Here is a 25,252-nt window from a genome sequence, read left to right on the forward strand (position 1 = left end):
CTAAATTTATATATTATAAACTATATAATAAATCATATCCACATAATACACATTTCATATTTACATTATGCACCATTTAATGGAAGAAAAACTTCATGAGGGTTTATTCAAATGACGTATAATACACCAAGAATGTCAATTTATATGTATGAATTCTGTATAAAGTGTAAGCGGTCACCTTAGCAGAAACATAACAAGTCCCTATAATTCAAAAATTAATTCTAAAGACACCTTATAACGTGATGAAATTCATATAACTTAGTCATATTCATTCATATAATTTACTTTTCTCTTCTCTAATACAAAGTCATCTGGTAGTCTTCATTTAACTTCATGCTAAAACGTTCCAAGTTTAGAATCTTTACCAATAAAATAAACAGGCAAGAAATAATAGTTTTTTTAAATTTCAGGTTAGAGGGAAAACACTTATCACACAGTAATAAAACCCAAGCAAATGGCGAGCTGGTGACTATATGAATGCCTATCATTAAGATATTATTCAAATTCCTCCATGGCACTTAAACTGTAGTTTAAAACCCAATAAACAAGAAACCATAAGAACAGGACCAAACTCTACTATGAAATGAGGCATTATAATAAACTAAATATTTAGGGCTGAATAGACTTTAAGACAATGAACAGAGTAGCACACACTTCATCTAAATGACACCATTTAAACAGTGCTATAATATAATGTTACTTAAGACTAACCAGTGTGGTGCATTATGTGATTCCAAGCATTCTGAAAAAAAGTAGTAACAAGTAACAACATCCCCACCAGCTTGGAGCCTACAGAATCAATTACTTTGGCCATATCTTTCCAAATGATTTAGTAATGCCTTTTAACATTACAAACATAAATCTATCACAGTACTGGAATTCTGATGCATTTTGGTGCTTCTAGGGCTGCCTAAAAATGAGAAGGCATCCACGCGAAATTCATTATACAGTTATTAAACAATAGCACAAAATCTCAGTGCCTAAAAATGTGAAATAATTCTCTACCATTTAGCTGTCTGCCTTACACTATATTCTAGATTTTTACTTCCAGGATTTTTATTGCACTTTGGGAAATCAGAGGTAAAACATGGTTTTAAAAAAACAGTATGTCAAATCATTACACTGTACACCTTAAATTTATACAGTGCTATATGTCAATTATATCTCAATAAAACTGGAAGGAAAAAAACTGTGACTGTGCTTAAATTCAAATAAAAATAGCATTTTTACAACCATACTGAAATTTAATCCTTTTACACAGGTTAACAAAATATATCACAGAAAAAACCTAAACAAAAACAAAACTTTTGCAAGTGGAGCAATGCAAATTTATTTCAGGAACTCAAATTATAAAAGGTCACCTCTGAGTCAATTTACCACACTAAAGGAACAAAGTTGTTAAAATACAGATATGCTCCACTGAGCCATTTATCCACTCTATAGTATAAAACTTGAAATAAATCCTAAAGCCAAGGTTTAAAATCATTTTAAGAGTCAAGATCCTAAGTGTTTTGCTATCTCTGTAAGAGGTGCTCTTCCTTCCCAAAACACAGTTTAATTGAAAAGTTGACTATATTTAAGGTTTTTGTCCTCACCAGCTCTTCAGTTCAAAATACTATTATCAATGTGAATATGGTCTATATCTTGTCTGATCTGAGCAATGTGATCCAGAAAGTGGGGTTGGGGAAGGTGGACCCTGTGCTGGTGAAGGAGGTGAAAGTCCTTTCGACAGAGGTCACATACCAGGATTTGTTCCATCCCGTTGTATAAACGGAGGGCTCAGAATTTCTTGTTCTTCGGTGAACTGGGATAAAGAGTTAGGATTATGACGGTCAGAAGGGAATTCACTTACAGGTGGACCACCATTATGAGACAGAGGAGATTCCGGCAGAGAAGGATTTATATAGGGTGGCACCAGGGCAATAATACATCCAGGGGAAGAAGGTACTGGTGATGGATCAGAAGTCATGGGTGGAGGTGGCACTTGACTACAAACCAACTGAGGAGTACCTGAATCCTGGAGAGAATATGACATTGGATGGCTTACTGGTGGTGGAGTAGATGGGGGTAGTGCATGTGCCTCTGGAGGCATAATATAAGGGGGCAATACCACTGGCTGACTTTGATATTCAAGATGCTGGTGAGCCGGTGCTGGGGCAGGAGGTGATAGTTCTTTGGCACCAGAATTTGAGTCACCCTGAATAGGGGTGATTACTAAATTGCTGTTTTCCCTTGTTGAAATACTAACGACTTCCTGATGGAGCAAAGGAGGTGGGGTGGCGACAATTCTGCTGGAAGAGCATAAAGATCCTTGCGTGGCTGGTTACTGCGCTTGTGTGATACACACTGCACAGGAGATGGTGACATAATGCTGCGCAACTCTGGTGGAATATGGCTCATATGGTCCTGGTCTAGCAGCATTTCAGGGATTTCAGTTGTTGGTGAAGCAATACGAGGGTGAACTTTTTTTTTTTTTTTTTTTTTTGTGGTATGCGGGCCTCTCACTGCCGCGGCCTCTCCCGCCGCGGAGCACAGGTGCCAGACGCGCAGGCTCAGCAGCCATGGCTCACAGGCCCAGCCGCCCCGCAGCACGCGGGATCCTCCCGGACCGGGGCACGAACCCGCGCCCCCTGAATCGGCAGGCGGACTCTCAACCACTGCGCCACCAGGGAAGCCCGAGGGTGAACTTTTTTAAGCGGAGCACAGTTAACAAGTTATTTAGCTCTCTTATGGTGGTAGTTGATACGAGCTTCTAACTCTCTTTGAGACAAATAAGTTTTCCTGCACTCTTGGCCAGCGCTACACATGAAGACAGAACCTCGTGTATGCTCCACAATTCGCAGCACAGGAATACTACAGCCTGGTCATATCTTACCTCCTTTTCTTTCATATAAATTAGCACAGTCATAGCAAAAAAGCATACTTGCACGGAATTATACGCCCATAGATTTTAAAAGGCAAATCACAAATTTGTCACAGAAATGAACTGGTAAATCAAACTTTTCACCTATGATGTTTATCTTAAAGTCCTCCCAAACGCATTTAGGAAATGTTTTCTTTCTTCCCAATAGCTCACTCCTTTTACAGTCATACCGCCCTCCTCCATTACGTTCAAATTCTTTTCCACCAGCAGGCGACCCATTCATAGTCCTTGGAATATGAGACACAGATTGCTTTTACTCACCTGCTTAGAAATGAGCTTTAAAGGAATTCGTCTTCGAACCTCAAGGCCACCGGATGATCCAGAGCTCTGAGCGCGTGGTGGCCCACAGTCAGCGTCAGCAGGATTCGTGTTTGGCTATTCGGCTAGGAAGGAACCCGGGCGCGGAAATCAGAGTCCGCATGCGCGGCACGAGCTTGCCCGAGCTTGCCCGAGCTTGCCCGAGATTCCCCGAGCCCAGGAGGCGAGAGTTAGGTCAGATTAGATCAGATCCCAACCCCGTCTCTGTAGCTTTGACTTCCGAGGGGTTTCTTCTCCTTTTCCCTACCCGACCTCACTACTCGGGTGAGGGAGTCAGACATAGTTTGGACAAGGGGGAAAGAGCTTCACTGTTGAGGTTGCTAAGGCTGCTCTTTATGTGCCATGAAAGTGGCCTTTAACTGTGGAAAAAGAGACTGATGGGAATGGGGAAGGGGAGCGCAGCAGCCGCCAAAAGAATACGTTCCCAGCTTATTAGAGCGCTGCCTTCTGGGGCAGCTTTATTTTTATCCCACTGCATTTTTGTAACCTGCCTTAAATTGCTCAGGTGCGTGTGTGTGTGTGTGTGTGTGTGTGTGTGTACATATATGTATGTAGTCAGGCATACACACACCTCTAAGATTTCGTCATGATATAATGAATGTAAAATCAACTTTGGAGGAAGGGAGCACTGTATGTATCTTATCAAGGAAAAATCATGTAAAAAGTAGTGAACATGGTAATCTGACAGTGCTAGACATTTGCTGTTCATGCTTAGAGAATGATTTTGGGTATTTAAGCCAAATTTCCCCAGGTCTCACCTTCCCGCAAGTAGAAACTGGACCAGAAAAATAGCAACAAACGGTATTTACTTGGCTCCACCCCACCCATAATTGTGGCTCCTCTGCACCTGACGGCGGGGGGAGGTCTCTCCCGAATGTGTACACATTCACCCTTTTGGCTATGTTGACCGTCAAGTCTCCCCAGAAAACACTAAACAAGAAACACTGATCAAAGTTTTTTAGACTTACTGCAACATAGGAGAATACTACCTTAACAGAGTCTAAATAGTGTCTCAGAAGAGGGATGGCAGGATATTAGGGGCTGGGCTGGGTGATTTTAGGGCAGGTCTTGCAAGGAGAATTACGCAGATTTTATAACATGACACCTAAAGACTGGCAGGCACAGGGAATTGAGAATATTGACATGAGTATTAATGGGAAATATGTTATTCTTGTTAAGTAAACTCTTTTTTTAAACATCTTTATTGGAGTATAATTGCTTTACAATGGTGTGTTAGTTTCTGCTTTGTAAGAAAGTGAATCTGTTATACATATACATATGTTCCCGTATCTCTTCCCTCTTGCATCTCCCTCCCTCCCACCCTCCCTATCCCACCCCTCTAGGTAGTCACAAAGCACCGAGCTGCTCTCCCTGTGCTATGCAGCTGCTTCCCACTAGCTATCTATTTTACGTTTGGTAGTGAATATATGTCCATGCCACACTCTCACTTTGTCCCAGCTTACCCTTCCCCCTCCCCATATCCTCAAGTCCATGCTCTAGTAGGTCTGTGTCTTTATTCCCATCTTACCCCTAGGTTCTTCATGACCTTTTTTTTTTCCCTTAGATTCCATATATATGCGTTAGCATACGGTATTTGTTTTTCTCTTTCTGACTTACTTCACTCTGTATGACAGACTCTAGGTCCATCCACAGCCATAAAAAGAAACGAAAGTAAACTCTTTTGGTTGGCTCACAATGTTATCTTTCAGGAAAAAGTACTTCCTGCAACAAGTAGGTAAGTTTGCTTATTCCCAGAAGTTTTTAACATAACAGAAAACTATCCCCAGTTCAATTATCGTTTTACATGGTGACAGGGAACTATGTTGGTTTCCTTTTCCCTGGCTTGTTGGGGTGTTGCTTCTTGGCTACACCAATGGTGAAAATACAACAATGCCCAGATACCCACCAAAGGTACCAGTGCTCACTAATGCCCAAAGTTAGTGCTGCACCAGCAAGGAAACAAGGAAACATTGAAGGTGCTGTGTAGTCTAAGAAGATAAATGGACTTCCTTGCCCTCTTTTCTTTCACTCTATTACATGGGCTACAAAGCACTTCAGATTAACACTTGCCAATGTGTTAAAGAGATTTTCCTGAAATTGCTGTTAGTTTTTACTTGCTCTTAATTATTACTCCCCTAGTAAGGACAGAGGCAGTGCTAGCTCATGGTAGCTAGTTTAAATTTGAATATACAATGCCACTCACCTCTGACACTCTCCCCTAGTTCTGGAAATGTTTCAGTATTCCAGCAATGCTGTCTTCTCTTAGGATTCATTCACTCCCAGGAGGCAACTTCATTCCTCATGCAAATAAATTTCTTATGGGCCCATCTCCTGGAGTCTCCTAACCTGCCTAAACTCTAAAGACAACACGCTTTATTCTCTCAAACTAAGCCTCCCATTACATGTTGATTTAAATTTTAGGTAATTTGAAATTTTGTTGGCTTTTAAAAAAAGCAGTACATTTTAATAAGTCAAAGTGGTTCTTATTTACTAAGCCATGGATGTTCTGCCCCTATTGTAAGCAATAAACCAAAATTCTAAGTAAAACCTAAAATTTAGAGCATGAAGGCATATGCAAATGTTCCTGTTTTACAATTACAATGACTTGTTTGCAGGCTCTTTAAGAAGGTTGTGTGTCGGGGTGTGGGTTAGTGGTATGCATATAATTCAAAAACAATAAATATAAAGGGGTAAAAGTCTGTCAAATAAAATATCCAAATCTTATTTTCCCTTCTTCCCTGGAACTAGTGTTCTTCTGTCTAAACTGTGACATTCTCATATGACAGAATGCTGTCCTTACACATAACCCTGGGTGAAAAAAAGCCAGCTCTCTTTCCTAGTTGGCTAAATTTACTTTTGTTGCTCATTAGGTCAACTTCAAAGTGATGAACGAAAGCAGCTCCTGGGTGGAGGTTGTCTAGAAGTTAACAGGACTCAAAAGCTGAGCTTAGAATTTATTTCTAAAATAATTTGAAGTTGACCTAATGAGCAACAACCCTCAGAAGTGGGTTCCGACAGCTCTGCTTGGAGTATTTGCTTGTTTATAGCTGAGAAGCCTGACCTGAATGCCCTTAATAAATATTTTTTGGTGAAATTGTTGATAAGATAAAGGGTATTGACCCTCCATTTATCCACATCAGATATGAGAAGCTAACTTTGCCACACTAGAAAAGCTGCCTTTACAAATTGATCCTTATTTAGTGCCCTTAAACAAAAAGTTAAATGGGCTTCCATTCAGCCACCTCCTTCAGGGCATAGAGACTCTGTCCTTCAATCTCACTGCTCTTAAAAGTTGCTAGACTTAAATTCGATTGACAAAAGAGAGATTCAGTGTCTGTCTGCCTGTAACAATGATTGGATATAAAAAGGTTTGAGTTTGGAGATTTAAGAGAAATTGGACCTTTTGAAATTGCTTGGATTCATGGAGTCTTGTTAGAATTCGGCTACCTCAAAAAAATCTAAATGAGGGTGACAACGAAGAATTATGGACTGCACAATGAAGAAGTATCAACGTGCACAATTAATGCTAGGAAACAGGTTGAGACATCTCCGCTTAAGCCACATGCCATCTGGCCCAGAAGCAGTCATTCTACCAGAATGACACCAAAGGTCAGCAGGGGCTCCTGGATTTCATTTCTCCTTTAAGGGAATCTGATCTGTCATTCCTCTGGCTCCTGTGGGCTTTAAATTCACATAATCAACATATCACTGCCAGAGACTTAGTAAGAGCTGAGGCAGTTTAAAGGTGAGTGGAGAATGATCATGTTCCCAAGCCAGATGCCTTCAGTTCTGCAAAGAAATAAAAAGTCCATCTCAGGTTCCAAAAAGTAAGGCAAACTGCCCTGTGTGAAAAAGACTTCAGCTCTTTTCCCATGTGTGCCGGTAGCTATATTTTACATCCTGGGAGGGCCAGCCATTTGCAAAAGTTTAGAGCAGTGTTTCTCAAAATGTGGTCCACAGACCCCTAGGGATTCCCAAGGCCCTTTCTGAGGGTCCTGGAGGTCAAAACTATTTCCATAATAATACTAAGATGTTATTTGCTTTTCCACTGTTTGACATTTGTCATGATGATGCAAAAGCAATGGGGGATAAAACTGCTGGCTTCTTAGCACGAAACAAGGCAGTGGTATCAAACTATCCTAGTAGTCACTGTATTTTTTACTGCCACACAGTAAAGAGAAAATGCTAGTTTCACTTAAGAATGTATGTGATGAAGCTCTAAAAAATATTAACTTTATTAAATCTCAACCCTTGAGTACACATCTTTTTCACATTTTGTGTGACAAAATGGAAAGAAAGTACACCGAAGTACTTTGGGGGCATACCAAAGTACAGTGGCTATCTCAAGGAAAAGATTTATGTCATCATCTGAGTTGGAAGGTAAACTATCGGCTTTTTTGTGTGGAACATTATTTTCATGTGAAAGAACAAGTGACAAACTATGACTATTCAAACTTGGGTATGTGGCGGACATTTTCTCAAAACTGAACAGACTTAGCCTGTCAATTCAAGAAAAACAACTGACAGTATTTGTTGCCAATTATAAAATTCAAGCTTTTGAATGAAAATTAGAATTTTGAAAATCTTGTATCTGCCACGATCCTGGCAGCTTCCCAGTACTAAAGACTTATCTGATGAGATCAGTGGTAATTAATAATGAATGTAATTTTTTGAAACTGTATAATGAAATGTGTCAACACTTGGAAGTTCTGCATAACTCAGTGAACCAATATTTTCCAAATGACCAATGGTTGATGTTACAAAATCATACATAATTAAAAGACCCATTTAAAATCAAGACAGGAGTAGATGTTAGTGTAACAGAGTATGAAAACTTCATGGCTGTTTCAGATTCCATATTGCAACTAACCTTTAAGAAACTACCATTTGTAGGGACTTCCCTGGTGGCACAGTAGTTAAGAATCCTCCTGCCAATGCAGGGGACACGGGTTCGAGCCCTGGTCCGGGAAGATCCCATATGCCGCAGAGCAACTACTACTGAGAGCCACAACTACTGAGTCTGCGCTCTAGAGCCTGCAAGCTACAACTACTGAAGCCCGCACACCTAGAGCCTGTGTTCCACAACAAGAGAAGCCACCGCAATGAGAAGCCCGCACACCACAATGAAGAGTAGCCCCCGCTCGCCACAACTAGAGAAAGCCCGCGCACAGCAACGAAGACCCAATGCAACCAAGATAAATAAATAAATTTATAAAAAGAAAAGAAACTACCATTTGTTGAGTTTGGTTTCATTTCAAAGAATATTCACAATTATCTGAAAGGCTATTCTAATACTCCTCCCTTTTCCAACAATACATCTGTATGAACCTAGATTTTCTTCTTTAATTTCACCAAAACCAAATATCACAAAAATTGAACTCAGAAGCAGATGTAAGAATACAGCTGCCTTCTATTAAACTAGATATTAAAGAGATTTGTAAAAATTTAAAACAATGCCACTCTTCTCAGTGACTTTTTTTTCTTTTGGAAAATATATTTTTCATAAGAATGTATAATTTATATTAGTGTATAATGGCTTATTATTATTTTTAAATAAAATAATAAATATTTTAAGTTTCTCGATATTCCACATAAACAAAGGCTCTTTGAGGTCCTCAATAATATTTAAGAGGGGAAGGGAGTCCTGAGAGTAAAATGTTTAAGAACTGCTTCTCTAGGTGATCTTTAATGCTCTTTCACCTTTCCTCTGAGAGACACTGCCTTCCCCCAAACTCAGTCCCATCCAAATCAAATTGCCCAGAAGGTCCCAGAACTTCCTCACCTTCAAAATTAACTGACGGTGACAAGGAGAAGGGAAAGAATGATCAGGATCACTTAAACTCGAGGCATTGTGCCATGCACCTAATATATGGTATCTCGTCTAATCCTCACAACAGCCCTGTGAGATAATAATGATGACGTAACCAAATAATGGGGCAGCAGGGCACAGGGGAGCCGATCTTACTGTTAGAGTCAGCAAAACCACATTTTCACTAAGAATCATCTATAGACCAAATAAATAAAAACATCTTACAAATACCACACTACTTATTTTCAAATACATGTGGGTGTTACTATACCCAAAATTCCATTGTAAAGCATCACCAAATGCACAAAAGCTTTGATCATTGTTTTTTTAAAAATTTCAATGAATCAGGACATCAATGTGGGAGATAAAAAATTTTTTGACAATGAAAAGGGAACAAAGTGATCCTCGCCTTTGAAAAATACTGAGAATCACTGCATTGTAGCACTATAACTACACTGAATCCACAGCAAAATCCCAACCTTCAGGACAATGCTAAGCTGTTTAGAGTGATATCCTTACCACTAAAAGCCCACTTTTGCCATCAAAGTATTTAAAACTCTAGACAGGGAAGTCAATACACACATATGAAAGGCCAGCTAACAGCCTGGTACCATACAGGGTTGGATGAGGGAAATGGACACGAAGTGCTATAAGAATTCTGGGGACGTAGAGAACTTCTGGCCAAGATGATCTTGGATCATCTAGATGCAGATCATCTAGATCTGCATCCTTAAAGATAGAATTTAAATGGGCATAGAAGACAGTGACTAGGGAACCACATGGACAAAGACAGATGTGGAAAGCAGATGTGTTCAAGGGCAATATGCTTGACTCAATCGAGGGCTCACATACGGAAGAGATGGGAGATACAGTTGGGAAAGGGCGTTTAGGACCAAATGTTGAAGGGTCTGGATGGAATACTGAGGAGTATAAACTTATCCCTCGAGGCAATTCAAAATCATCAAATAAAGATATAAAAGAAAGGGAACAGAGCATAGTGTAGGTTGGCAAACTGGGACAGGAGTCAGACAGTCCTATGAGGAAGCAATTCACAGTTCAGGACTGAGGTTGTTCAGGTCTGAGTGGGAAATAGAGACCAAAAGAAACAAGTATGTGGGAGACGCCGAAAGGCCAGAGTTTGGCGACTAACTTAATGGGACTAACTGGCAATGGAGAGGAGGCAAAGGGAAATGACTCCAAGTTTTCAAGCCCAAAAGACTATCGCATTATCCAATTAGGAAGGAACCATTTGGCATGGACCACATCTGCTTCGTCAACATCCTCGTAAGTTCGGCCCTGGTCCACCAGAGGGTCTGAGGCCTATGTTTAGTGACATGGAGGAATTTTGTCTTGGTCTGAAAAGGTAATCAGAACAGTATCCTGAACTCACTACTGATCAATTCTTCAATCGTTTGGGAGATATCCTCCCCTCCCCACCCCATGACAGTTAAGACTTGAATTTTAAGGCTGCAGCTACCCATTCACTACCCCAGCCCACGTCCAGGCTGCTCCCCTCACTGAGCAATCCTGCTGGATTTTCCCTGGGTTTTTGGATCAGCAATACCTTTGGACTTGGCTTTGTTTTTTGAGGATGCTACCTCGGATTGGGGGCCTTGATTTTGTACTGACATCTGGGTTTTCTGATCCATGACTCAATTGTACTCCACAGCTGCGGGTAAGAGGCACCTGCCTTGACTTTCTCTGTTGCTCCCCCGGACTCTGTTTAACTCTACCTTTTCCCCATCGATTGGAGAGCAAGGTCAACTGGGCTTTTTGCATAGCAGGAGGTCCAGTTCTGAAAAGTGCTTGGCAATAGTGAAAAGGAAAGGGATCGAAGAAATAACAAGAAGGAGAAAGACAAGAAAAAGCTAAAGATGAACATTTTCAGTCTGGAGAAGGGGAAGGAGGTTGGCCTGATGATGAGCTAATTGTCTTCAGGTACAGAAAGGGCTCTCTCTGTTGGAGAAAGGAAGCCTGGCTGTCCTCCCATCCAGCCAAGGGCAGACCAAGGGCTTAGTTACAGCGCAGGGGATTTACAGAAGATAAAAACATTTCTTGGACAAATACAGAAATGGGTTTCAGAGGGGTTTTGTGTAATTACCTTTGCAGGAGATGGCTAAGAATAGCATAGCTCCTCTGGCAGCCGGAAGGTGAAGAGGTGTTATGTGGACAAGCAGAAGGTGAACTTGGGGCTTTTCTTGCCACCCCTTCCATAACTCTCCCTCTTCCTTTACTGCAGGAATAGAAATTTCTGCACTCTGTCAGGCACCCTTGGAAGAGCTCTGAACCTTTCTCCAGAGGAAAAGCACTTGGCCAATTCCTGATATTTTTAGAATAAAATCAGCAAGTAAAGCTGTTGTCCCAGTGGTCACCAGAGCACTGTAGTGGTGATGATTCCAAAAGCCATACAGGCAATTTCTGACGAAATGATATCAAAGGCAGACTAAAAATTGTTTCTTTAACCGAAGGGTTGCATGACTGGTTTTTAATTAGAATGGATTAATACAGTGTTCCCGTTTATAAAAACCAAAATTGAAAGGAAGGAATTGCAATGAGGTAATTAAAGTAAGGAAAATAGCCTCCAGATCCTCTCCCACCCAAATATTATGCTTAAAAAGACAGAGAAAATTAAATAAAACTTTGTTATTCTTTATATACCTAGATAATCTCTGTATCTAATATCTCAAGGGTATTACATAGTTGTATAAGTTCCTAGTGTGTATATATGTTTGTGTGTATATATACATGTGTACGTTTATTCATATGTGTATACATATTTTTGTACCTATATAATCATATAAACACATGCACAAATTGTTTTCTGTTTACAATAGTATATGACAGTATATATAGGTAACGCTTCTTTTCTATTTCCAGAAGGGCATTAACACAGGGCTTCTCAGATAAATTACCATTTCCCTTTCGACTGGCTTATTTGGCAAAATCAAGAAGTTTGTGTGCTAGTGCACAAGATGACCTACCTGATCCTCCACTGAAAAAATACGAAATGTTTCATTGAGCCTTCATTCTAAGAAGCAATGGTAAGTAGCTGGTAAGCTCTCTCTTCCTTGTCACGGCAACATCCTTTGACCTATGTAACTGTAGGAAGGTGTTAAAGGGGGAAAAAAGACAGGAAGAAGGCTGTATGTGTTTCACCATTTACTGAATGAAAGGTTTTACCTTTTTATGTATGTAGCACCACGCCTACATATCAACTCCAATCCCATCAATTTACCAAGTCCCGTCAGAACAATTCTGTCTCAAGAGCTCTCATATCTATCCCTACGTCTCCATCCCATGCCACCAGCATGTCATATCTCCCTTCGATTACTGCAGTGGCCTCGTAACTGGTCCCCCAGGCTTCAGTCTTATCCCTCTCCGAGTGTTCTCCACACCATCACCAGCTTACTCTTCATTAACCAGAAATCTATTTGTGTCAATGGTTTGATTTAAATTGTTCAGTGGCTCCCAGACGCCTACAGGATCAAGTCCAGACTCAGCAGCATAGTCCTTCAAGGCCTTTCTCCATCTGGCCTCTGCCAAACTATCTTGCCTAACACCAACCCCTCCTCAGCCACTCTTCAAGCTCCAGCTCTAATAAGCCATTTCCAGCCCCTCCCAACAGGTTTTTTCCCCCTCATCTTGTTTTCCAGAAGCCTGGCCTTTCTGCCTGGAACTCTCTGCTCTCTGTTAGCTCCCCTGGCTGTCTCCAATGGATGCTACAAAACTCAGGTCCAGCTTCATCTCTTCCAAGAGACCCCCACACCCAGTCTTGTCTCTTATGTATATTCCTATGACAACTGCAGGATTGCCCAAGAGTACCAGCAAAGCAAGAACTCAAAAAACGAGCAGAGAAAAGATTTTGGAAAGAATCTGATATTCATTATTTCCCTCAAAAAGCATCAAAGTAGTTATGGGGAAAAAAATCAGAACTTACATGGACTTCCTTGTATTTATTTTACTGTTATTTAAAACACTTTATAGTGAAATATACATATATAAAAGTGTACAAATGGTTAACGTAAATAGCTTCCAGATCAAGAAACCTAATATTACCAGTAGCTCAAGAGCCCCCTTGTGGGACCTTCCAGTCACTAACACTGAAAGGGCAACCATTCCCCTGACTTCTAATAGCACAGATTAGTTTTACATATTTTTGTTTCATATAAATAGAATCATAAAATTCAGCTTCTTTCATTCAATATCATGCTTGTGATAAACATATGTATGTAGCTGTAGTTTCACTGTTATTGTAGACTAATATTCAAGTATTTACTCTACTCTACTGTTGATGGGCATCTCAGTAGTTTCCAGTTTTGAACTACTACAAATATTGGTGCTTCTATGAACATCTTCTACAATGTCTTCTGATTAACATATGTGTGAATTTCTGTTGGGTAAACATTAGGTTGAACAATATGAAATTGCCAATATTCAACCATTTTCGACCTACTAAGATGGCAACTTATTACTACCTAGAAGTGGAATTGCTGGGTCATCGGTTACACGCATATTTACCTTTAGAAGATTCTGGCCTAATAGTTTTCTACAGTGGCCATACCGATTTATAATCTCATCAGCATTATATGAGAGTTCTGTTTGTCTAAATCCATTTTTATTTTAGCCATTCTGCAGGGAGGGGTATACAAATGAGTCACATTATGGTTTCAATGATTAGTGAAGTTTAAGCACTTTTTCATATATTTGTTGGCAATTCAGATATCCTCTTCTGTGAACAAGTTCAAGTCATCTGACCAATTTCCTATTGAGTTGTCTGCCTTATTAATTTATTATTATTTAGATTTCACAGCTGAGGACATTGTAATTCTTTCATTGCTTAGCTCTAGAAATGTTTTTATCCAGTCCTATGCCCAAAGAACCCTGCATTCAACTCTGTTCTATGATATACTACACTGCTGAAATTGTTATTTACATATCTACTTTTCCTTATGAATTGTTAAGTAATTTTTAAATCACTAAATAATTAGCAGTTAGAGCTCTTATTCATCATTGTATTCCAAGCCCTAGAATAATATCTAGCAAGTGGTTCAATAAATATTTGTTCAGTTAACTGATATGCATTTAACATAGTATTCTTCCTAAATTTGTATTAACTATCTTTATACTCCTTTGTCTAAAGCTTATTCCAACAAGGCAAACCGTGTAAAGTAGAGCACTCTGCCCTTTCTCCACTACTTGACAAAAGAACACTATTGCTGTATGCCTGAAACACAACACTGTAAATCAACTATACTCCAATAAAAAATTTTTTAAATAAAATTTTTTAAAAGTTTCTAGCATTGAAAAAAAGAATACTAGTTGCAAAAGTACAAAACAATGATCAGAGCATAGAAATAGAACTTTTCTGTTTCAATTAATGACTAAAAATAATAAGCAATAAAAATCTCATATAATTGAAAAGAAAAAAACAAGATCTTAATAGCTTAAAGGGCAAAAGGCATTGATGTGCAAGTAATTTACATCAAGAGAAGTAAAAACCAAAAAGCTAATTACTAAAATTAAACAACCAGTCACACTTTTATATATTTAATAGATGAAAAGTATTAGTAAAGTTGAAATTAATAACATGTAGAACTTATCAGGTTTTACTAAATGTGGCACCTTCTTATACTGTTCTTCATTATGCTTGTTATTATAGTTTTTGGCTTACACATCTACTTCCTCCAGTATACCATAACTTTCTTATGGACAGGACCCTTTCCTGCTCCAGTTCCGTTGTAAAATGAAGTATGTACCCTCATATATACAACCGTGCTAAAAAGCAATTGTGTCAGTATATTTCAAAAGCTTAAACATGCCCCCTTTGGTCAAGTAAATTCACTCTCAAGTATTTATTCTAAAGGAAACAATCAAGAGGAAAGAAAAAAACTCTACACATTAAGACACTTATCTCTGTATTGTTTACAATAGTTACAAATGAAATCAATAATAAACTTCTAACAATAAAGAAATGATTGAATAAAATGTCACAGAAACACTAAAGAATATTATGCTGCCATTAAAATGGAAGATTATTAAATACCATGGATGCATGCCAATACTATTAAATGAGAAAATATCATGCAAAATCATATAATGCTCTAAGATTATACCATATAATCGTGCATGGATCCAGGGAGCAACATAGAAAACGACAAATGAAAAAGAAATACTTGGAAAGTTTAAGGTTCCGGACCACAAAAGAGTTTCTTTTTTAAATGTCGTTACTGTGCATTCGTTCATTACCTCCCCAGCTACTCTCCTAGACACAGTCACTATGATCTCTCACCTGGATGAGTGCCACAGCCTCTGACTGGTCTTCCTACTTCTTCCCTTGTTCACCCACAGTCTACTCTCAACACAGCCAGAATCGTCCTGGAAATCAGGAGGCAGATCTTGTCACTTTTCCGCTCAAAAGTCTCCAATGTCTTCCCATCTCACAGAGTGAAAACAAGAATTCTTACAATGGTCTACATGACCGTCAACTATCGGAATGCCACTTTGCATTCTCACATGACCTTGTCCCGCACTCTTCCTTGCCTCACTAGCCTCCTTGCTCTTCCTCAACATCCTAGGGACACTCCTACCTGAATACTGGAAAGTTTTATTTTATGCAGAAGCCAATCCTAGGTTTTTTTCCGTTATTTTAATAAAACAAGCATGCGTAAGCATTTGGTATTTCCCATTTCTCCTAAAGCCATATAACTTAGTCTTTGGACAATTCAGTTGGAAGGAATGTATCTCTGTCTACCTTCCAGAGTTGCCTGTGAATGCGTCTAGGAGAATGCTAGGGTGGATTTGTCATGAATGCTCCAGAAGAAATTTTTACTTATCAACAGGGGCCAAGAAAGATGAGGAGGGGAGGGAAAAGAACACTGGTAACTGTGGTTAGATCTAGGGAGGTGTAAGCTAGGTGAGGGGACGGACTCTAAAGTAAAGGGCCCTAACTTCAACAGGCTTATACGAAAGACACGCAAAACTATTTCAGGCAAAGCTGCAAAGTCTCTGAGACTGAGAAGAGAGGAAAAAGCTTAGTAAATTGGAGAAACAAAAAGAAGACCTGTGTAACTAGGAAAAAATGCAACGGAGACATGGCAATGGAAAAGTGGAGAGCCAGGTTATGCAGGGCCTTTAGGTCAGGGTAAGTTGTTGGGATTTATTGTAACTGCAATGGAAAGATCACTGAAGGGTTTTAAAACATTGGAATGACAATTCTGTTATTATGATATTGCTTGTGAACTCTGGGGTTAAAGTCACCAAAGTCCTGGATTAATCAAAATCCAGTATGACAGCTAGCATTCTGCCTCATGTATTGTAGGCAGATCTTAAATGACAGTCGATTTTTCTTCTTATTCTATAGCAAATATTACTTCGTACATATCACCAACATACCTAGGTGAGGGAGTACCTTCGTTATTACTCGTGTTTGTAGTTTTAACATGCTGAATGCTTTAAGATGGTTTTTATTCAATGCTTACAATAAAATTGAGGCACTCAGCTTTCAGTTCCTAAAGAACCATTTATGCTTTAAAAGGCTTTTGATTGATTTCCTCCCAACAAGCTATGTGCACTAACTCAAACTCAATCTGCGCCGGAGCCTGTTGTGTGTGTGCAGATGAGAGTTGAAATGTGAATCTCCAAGGACTGTGCTTGGCCCTTGTTGATAAGTAAAAATTTCCTCTGGAGCTTTCGTAACAAATCCAACCTAGCATTCTCCTAGACACATTCCCAGGCAACTCTGGAAGGTGGACAGAGATACATTCCTTTCACCTCAAACGAATTCTCCGAAGACTAAGTTATATGGCTTTAGGAGAAATGGAAAATACCAAATGCTCATGCATGCTTGTTTTATTAAAATAACTAAGAAAAAATAGGATTGGCTTCTGCATAAAATGAAACCTCCAAATATTCAGCAGTTTAAAGGAAGCTTTAGACTCTTTAGTTACAGATATTGGTGGGTGAAGGCAATAATTCAGTAGAACTGTATCTATAGCAGCATTTCTTTTAAAAATAATAATTTTTTGGTACATTTTCCCTTTAGAAAACAAAACATAGACTTCCAGTTACTCAGATATGGATCTACTTTCCCTCTCACAAAAAGGATACTAAAAATATTAAAAAGGCCACATGGGCAAAAATAATAGACCCCCTACTAGAAGCAAGCTGAAGTGCCCTGCAGACTACCAGAAGGCCTCAGGCCTTGGAAGCTGTAGGTAACAGTGAATGTCAGTAGGCATGATGGGGTTACGAACAAGGTGATTGCTTTAAAGTCTTTAACTTTCACAGGCTCTCAACTACCCACAAGCAGAGTCACAAAGGTTTTCTCTGGAGAAAGTGACCTGGAGACAATCTGGTTTCAGAAGACCTGAACACAGAGGGCACAGGCAATCACAGGGCTGAACACAGGTAAACTGAGGGGGAGTCTACCAACTAAACTGAGACACCCCAGCCCAGAAATCTAGGACTTGGGGTCCCCACAGCTATATGTTTGCCTAAGGGAGCACACGGATAAAAATGGATTCAAATCTGGCCCTGTTGCTTGCTAGCTGAATAATCATGGGCAAGTTGTTCATCTCTCCAAGCCTTTGTTCCCTTACCTATAAGTGGGATAACTATAGGTGTCTGAATTATCCTAATGACTAAATTAGATAATATACATAAAACATCTAGTGGATGTCGGGCAGATGGTTCATGCTCACTAAATGGTAGCCAGCATTATCAGTGAAGAGCAGCTTCTGGAGAGCTTTCTGAAGGACTCAAGATGGAACTATCATCAGGTACAAACACCTGTAAACTGACTCCTTCACTTCTTTTCTAACAGATGACTACAGAACACAGCCTGAAATCTTCAATAATTCACAGGTCAAAAGCAGGTTTGGAACGTTGGTCCAACTGCCCAGTAGAGCATTAGAGAATGGGCTTTGAAATCAGACAAAAATGACTTTATTCCTGGCTCCTCCAATTACAAATGTGGTCTTGGCGAGTCACACAAGTATTCCACAGCTGTGAAGTGGAAACAGTAACAAGTATCTGCAAGGTTGTTGTGAGGACTGGCTACAAGGCATGCAAGACCCTAGTGGAGTGCCTACGACATGGTAGGTGTCAAGAAATGTTTGCTGTTTTCATCGTGATCATTTTTTAGGCAAAAAAACAATCATTTATAAATGCCTGGACAATCTTGGAATAAATTTTCTCTGGGTTATTTTCTTCATTCATCAAATGTCACTGGGGTTGGAGAGTCATGTGACCATTACCAGTATACAGATTCCACTGACTTCTATTCTAACTCAGTTTGGAAATAGATAGAGTTCAGTTCTAAATGGTAAACTGTACTGCTCTTTTCGCTTAGGACATATGCAGACATTTCAGCCTAACTGGCAGCATAAGTGATACCTAATATTTTAGGTAGCTTTTACATTGGGGATTTTAACTTAATCACTTAGTGCTTCTTCCTCTGTAAAGTGGCATCTCAAGCCAGCATTAATTCTAACAGTACTTTTGTGGCTTGTACATGGACACTCATCTTTGTTTCTTGGACTCTGAGCCTCGATTTTTCTTTTAAGTGGAGAAAGCATAAAACATGAATATAAAGAATAGCATTTCTCATCTCTAATCAATGGAGAAGTAAAAATAATTTTCTTTTTTTTTTTAAAGGTCTTTTTTTTTTCTTTTGGCTGCCCCACATGGCTTGTGGGACGGACTTTAGTTCCCCGACCAGGGATTGAAACCAGGCCCTCAGCACTGAGAGCGCAGAGTCCTAACCACTGGACTGCCAGGGAATTCCCATAATTTTCATATAAATCCTCTAAAAATCCTAGAAGACATAGCACATGTTATTTCATAAAAAATATTTTATTGGGCTTCCCTGGTGGTGCAGTCGTTGAGAGTCCGTCTACCAATGCAGGGGACGCGGGTTCGTGCCCCGGTCCGGGAAGATCCCACATGCCGCGGAGTGGCTGGGCCCGTGAGCCATGGCCGCTGAGGCTGCGTGTCCAGAGCCTGTGCTCCGCAACGGGAGAGGCCACAACAGTGAGGGGCCCGCGTACCGCAAAAAAAAAAAAAAAATTATTTCCCCTCTCAATGGGATATATTTTAAAAGCTTAGAACGTATTGTAAATCCATGGCATAGCCACATAATCTTATATTCAGTTACCTTCCTAATTGAGACAAGCAACAAAACAAAATATACATTCAAATGAAACATGCAGCTAAACCATTTATAAATAATTAAAGTTATAGATCAGGTTTTCTTTCACTGATCACAAATTATGGTAATGCTTTTGTGGTGCTCATTTCCGGGCTCACTTTGGTGCGTTTATTAAAGCACAGTATTGTCAGATCACAGGGAATATCTCATTTTCATTTTCATATTTCCAATTCTAAAGGGGATTAAATTATCCAATTAAACTGTTAATTAAAAAGACTCCTACAGAATAAACTCCAGGCTACCAGTGGCATTTAAAATTTTCATTGTGCTGTGCTCAAAAGCAATTTCCTAAATTCAGAAGAGCTCCAAGTTACTGGCCAGTATTTTACTTTAGAAGGTGTGGCTGGTATCGCTAGGTAATAGCCAAACCCATTTCCTCTTCTTTCTGGGCACACAGCTAGACTATATATCCCAGCCTCCTCTGCAGTTAGGTTTGGCCATATGACTGAGCTCTAGCCAATGGAATATGAGCAGAAGTGACGTAGATAACTCCTTGGACTAGACCAAACCTTCCACTCAATATCTTCCATAACCTCTTCCCCTCCACCAGCTTCTTGTAGGTAAGCATGTATTCAATAGCATTGAAAATGGCAGAATCACAATATGGAAGGAACCTTGGTCCCTAAATCACCAACTGTAGGAGAGAAGCTCACTGATCATTAATACCCATTTTGTATGTAATGAAAACAATAAATTAACTTAAATTAGGTTAAACCATTGAGATGATCTGTTTCAACATCTAGTGCGATCTTAATTAACAAAGAAAGCAACTGAACTTGAGGGACATGCAAAAACCTTAAACCTAATTGGAAACATCAGACTCCTTCAAATATTGATCAGGTCCACTAAGATATATATCTAAAAACTGAGGCACACTGAATACCTCATAAAGTCTATCAAACAGACCATAGCAAGAGAGGTTCTAGACTTCTTGCCTCCATTACCCCAAAGCCTCTCCTTCCTGTCCATGCCTCAGAGATCACTCATAAACTCTGTCATTTCTATACATCCTTCCTTCTGCCACTACCCTACAGACAAAAATTCTTATTTCAAGGATCAGCTCAGAAACTGGAGTAGACTCTCTAAGAGGGGCACTAACAGGCCATACTCAAACACTTACTACTACCAGCTCCACAGTCTGTCTGATGTCTATCACCTGTACATGGACACCATGGCACACCTACTACAAACGAGTACTTTTCCACATCTCAGAACATATCAGTGTCAGAAAGATGTTTAAAATAATCAACAGGGGACTCTACTTGCACTGCCAAACTAATCCCAAAATGCCCCCCAGAGAACTTAGTATGAATTCTATGATATGCCTCTGGATTTGTCTAGACCCAGGCAAAGCAGTCAGGCTTTCACTGTCCTGCACCACTCACTCGTTGTCCAAAGGTGGCCAGGAAATATAAACTCCAGGCACTTCCAGTTCTCTGGAAGTACATGGGGCACAGAGGCTCCAGTAGTATGAGGGCAGCCATCCTAGAGATCTACAGCCAATGAGGAAGAAAAGCACACAGAAGGTGAGGTTAGGTGCCTGGTAAAAGGGCTGGGATCTGGGCAGAGAGAACTCCGACAGCATCCACCGGAGGAGAATTGAATAATTCCTTCTCTGTGCACCAAACCACAACCTGATGTCCTTGCATTTCATCACACTTGTCATGAAATAGGGTGACTGTAGCAGTTTACGTATCTGTTTCCCATGTTAGACCAGACTGCATATGGTCTGCCTAAATACAGCTAGTTCAGTGATTTAAATATAATGGTGCTCAGTTACTGTGTACTGAATAAGTGACCATAAATCGACTTGATTGTTAAAGAAAGGTGATAGCACATAGAGATTCTTTGGTTCGACAGTAACTGTAATGTTCATTGTTACTTTTGCAAGACCAGCCGTACCATGGTTGATAATTTCCTCAGAAACCTCTCTTTTCCTCAATAGGAATATTATTGCACAAGCAATAAACCACATCTCTTATATTCTGGAAGAAAATACAATGACCACCTCGCAAATCTCTCATTGTCTACAGAGAAAGTTACTGCATTCAAATCCCACTTTCCTAAACCAAGAAACCTAGCCCTCTACAGTGCTTTGTGTACTTCTTAGGCAAATATTGTCTAAAACGGAACTGAGTATGTTAATCAATGTAACAGGTTTCAATATTATTTTTAAAAAGAGAGGAAACAATATCTTCAACTTTTTATTGTCCTTAAAATGATTGCTCACATTGTTTCACAAGTAGGGGAAGAAAATACAATGACCATTTAGATAAGAAATGCATAATCCAAGAACACCTTTCTTCAAACCAGTGGGGCACTGCCACTGGCAATGAGAATGTTGTTGCTTGAAATAATCATATATTCTTCCATAATTTAATATGCAACTGAGACATTATGTTAAAAATATCAAGGAAGAAGCCTATCAAATGCTAAGTGATTACAGAAATACTGATGGAATAAATGTATTCAGAAATAGGGTAATCTACGGGATGAAGGTTAACGCAAAGGTCAGCAGCCCAAAGAACAAAGGCTCTGCCTTTCCTGACTCTGGGATACTTGAGAAGCAATTTCAAACCTCTCCACTGCTCTGGCACAAGCACAACCTGTGTGGCAAGCCATAGTTCCTAGTTGCTTCTTACTGATGCTCCAAGGCTAAATGAGATAAAATTTATGTGCTGTGCTTTAAGCTCCACTGAGGAAAGGCACTGAATAAACTTAAGGATAATTTACGAATCCTGAGCTTGCAGTAATCACTTCCAAGTCCATCTCATAAAAGGAAAAAAAAAATGGAAATAGGAGGCCAATGCTATGTGGTTGGTAAAAAGCTCAGGAAACTTTGCGCAATGATGATAAGCCCAAACAAGATCATTTTATATACATAAGACCCTTGACTAATCCAGGAGACTTTCCCAAAAAAACCTAATTCCTTCCATTGCCCAGACAATAGTTCACTGGCAGAGCATCTGGTATATGAATCAGAGAAGTTTGGTCTGGCAGTCCTAGTCTGAGATCCAATATCTAATTTCCTTTTAATTCAGCATAATTATTTTTGTAAAACTTTATGGCCCTACTCCAGTGGATGTGCTTGGCAAGGACTGCCAAAATCCTGTGTTCTCTTCAGAGTCACATTCTTAGGCCAGCTTCTCCCTACTTTTTCTCTCTCCCTTCCAGTTGCATTTTACCTTCCTCCCTCTACCACTTAATCAGTGTCTGATTCTTTTATGCTAATCTGTATTGAAGAGAAGGGACAATAAGAATGTACTCTGAAAATTTAAACATGAGCATGTATTTGGAAATTCAATCTACTAGAATATTGTTCCAGTTAGTAGTGATGATTTGGGCTTCTGTGAGTTTGTTGTAATAACAGCCATCCTATCTACAGCTTTCAGTATAGTTGAGTTACATCAGGTAAAGTTAGTCAGGACAAAGTAGCCACATCATTCAGAAACTGTGAGGGCCCCAACTGTTCACCAACCAGTTTTCCTAAACCATTAAGTGACTGAACGAGTCCCATTTCCAAACTCATAATTCTATGCTTTTATCAAACACTTTCTCTGACCTGCAGGAATGTGTTTATTTGGAATTTAAAAAGAGAAATCTAGAAGGAAAATGCTATTCATATAAGCCTTAAAAATCTCAGCTGATTTTAAATGTCCAGATACAGGAAAAAAACAAGGAGAATCTTCTAAGTCTAAACCAAATCAGAATGATTCCTCTGGAGAAAAGACACAGTAACTGCTTGTTTTCAAAATACAAAGTAAGGTCACATTAAGCCATGGTTAAGGAGGAAAAGGTAGCTGCTCTTCAGGCGTCTGTCTATTCAGAGAGCGGGAAGTCAAGGGGAAAATCACTCTCCTCTGACTAACGCAGTGGAATTGTTTTCCTCATGATGGTGCCCCTGCATTTTTCTCCCTTCTTAAGTTCCTATGGTTACAAAAGGACATGGCACACACTTTTATATATATATATATATTTTTTTTAAATGACAAATCCCAGGGATGTAAAGTGGCTTCCTCTGGTTAGCCTGAATTTGTCATTTTGCTTCCGAGATTTTCCTATTGGCCTACTTAACCTAGAACCACATGTACAAGGAATAATGTGAAGGGGGGATGGCTATTTTAAGAAACCGAAAATGCCAGGTAACCACTTTAAGGCCATTACAATTTTATCCTACACACACGCTGAACACACACTTGAAAAGTGTGAGAGCTTGAAAAGACAGAGCTCTGAGGATCAAAAACGTAATACTGCTCTTTCTTACAGACTCTTTAGAAGAAGACTTGAAGAGTAAAAATTATGTTTCTTTAGACTATGAAGGGAATTTTCAATTCAATCAACAGATTCTAAAATGTCTTTAATCAAGAAATTTTTCAAAAAGGTTCTTTAAAAGAGAGGTAACTTTAACTGAGCCACTTTGCGCCCTCCTCAGTGTGGGGTTTGTCCCTTTGCACTAAAGGAGAAGGAAAGCCATACATTCCTAAAGGGGAATCAGAAAATCATTTTCTCGATGCCTACTCATTTCAGAAACAGGAGAATGCACATATATGAGGATAACAAGACAATCAGGAACTGGACTGAAGAGAAGTATCCAGCAGATGACATAATCTCCAAGGTTTGGGCAGACTAGATCAAATTTTGGAGATGTCATTTCTTAGTGTCCCCACTGTTGCGTGACTAGGTGTTTTGGCTTCTTCTGGGACTTACAGATACAACCTTGTCTTTCTATTTGACGAACTCAAACCTTTACCAAGCAGCCTTTCTGCCAGCTTTGCTCATGCTGACTTGAACAGGGCAATAAGCTACACCAGATACAAGCTGTGAGGCACGTTTTCATGCCAACAGACTCCAAAGCTGAAGGCAAGAACTTCATCAAATATTGTAAAATGAGAATTCAACATATTTCTAATCTAACTACCTTAGAGTTAATCAACGCTATGTAATGACGATGTGTGAAATCTCACAGTGCGCTCCACAGTGCAGAAAGACCTCCCAGGTATCCTCGCACATGTCCACATCACTGAGGGTTGCAAGTGTAATAGGCTGAATTTTCTTCTGGATACGTTCTACTTAGGGCCCCTGCAAAGCTGTAGATTAAAATGATATGGACCACTTAGCTGTGGCTTACACACTAAAATGGACAACAGCAACAATTCAGCAGACAGCATTTTAACAAAAGCAGCCTAGGGACTTATTTTTGTTGGTTTGGTTTTCTATAGAAACATACTTGATTCGATTTTTTGCATTCCATTTTTTTAAGCCTTACAACTCTGAATAGATACTGTTTAGATCTAAGCAGTACCCAAGTAATGAAGATGCATCAAAAATAAACAACCTCAGGGGAACACAGGCCTAAAGCAGTAGGTGATGAGCGCTGCACAACTCTCTCAGGATGGCATAAACCAACAGTCCAGCTACCAGAGTCGGCAGGAGTCCGTGCCTCTGTTCATCGTGGAATTGGATGGACAGTTAAAAGCCTTCTGGAATTCTTCAAAGTTGCTAACTGCACCATTGACCCTGAAAAAGATATGTCAAAGTCCATGTCATTTAATTCTTACAAATCAACAGGTGCTGGATAAAACTGTATCATTATATTGCTTGATATGATGTTGCATTCATTTAATCTGTTTATAGGGAGATAACTGAAGCCCAAAATGGTTAAGTAAATTTCCAAAGAAATTAACAGAGCCGAGACTAGAACCAGACAAATGCTATTAATCTTCCAAATATCTTCAAATTTCTATAAACTGTAGGATCTACAATTTCTATAAATTGTATATAGGGTCGTACATTCCTATAAATTCACAAATTCCTACAAACTAGAAGATTTACCAATACTTAGCTTTTCTAACTATTTTTTAATTTAGCTTTTTAAGGAAGATATAACTGATAGAGAGTATACGCATTTAAAATGTAAAGCTCATTTAGTTCACATGAATACACCCATGTTACTACCACCCAGATCAAGACATGGGATATTTCCAGCACCTAGAAG

General features: G+C 39.5%; 2 protein-coding genes across 2 annotated transcripts in view; both read right to left on the reverse strand.

Annotated features, from left to right (window-relative positions):
- Window positions 1–2,714: 2,714 nt before the first annotated feature.
- CBLL2 (Cbl proto-oncogene like 2) lies at window positions 2,715–20,741 on the reverse strand. Its single transcript, XM_060002079.2, is given in 5 exon segments — window positions 2,715–2,918; window positions 2,920–2,967; window positions 2,970–3,169; window positions 3,172–3,250; window positions 20,643–20,741. Coding segments are annotated over 5 exon segments (630 nt in total).
- A 3,930-nt stretch (window positions 20,742–24,671) lies between these two features.
- PHEX (phosphate regulating endopeptidase X-linked) overlaps window positions 24,672–25,252 on the reverse strand; it is a 198,515-nt gene continuing 197,934 nt past the window's right edge. The window contains exon 22 of the mRNA XM_060003154.1: window positions 24,672–24,774. Coding sequence (XP_059859137.1) covers window positions 24,672–24,774 — 103 coding nt within the window. The remainder of the gene's footprint in view (window positions 24,775–25,252) is intronic.

Source organism: Delphinus delphis, chromosome X, assembly GCF_949987515.2.
Source record: "Delphinus delphis chromosome X, mDelDel1.2, whole genome shotgun sequence".
Classification (NCBI taxonomy): domain Eukaryota; kingdom Metazoa; phylum Chordata; class Mammalia; order Artiodactyla; family Delphinidae; genus Delphinus; species Delphinus delphis.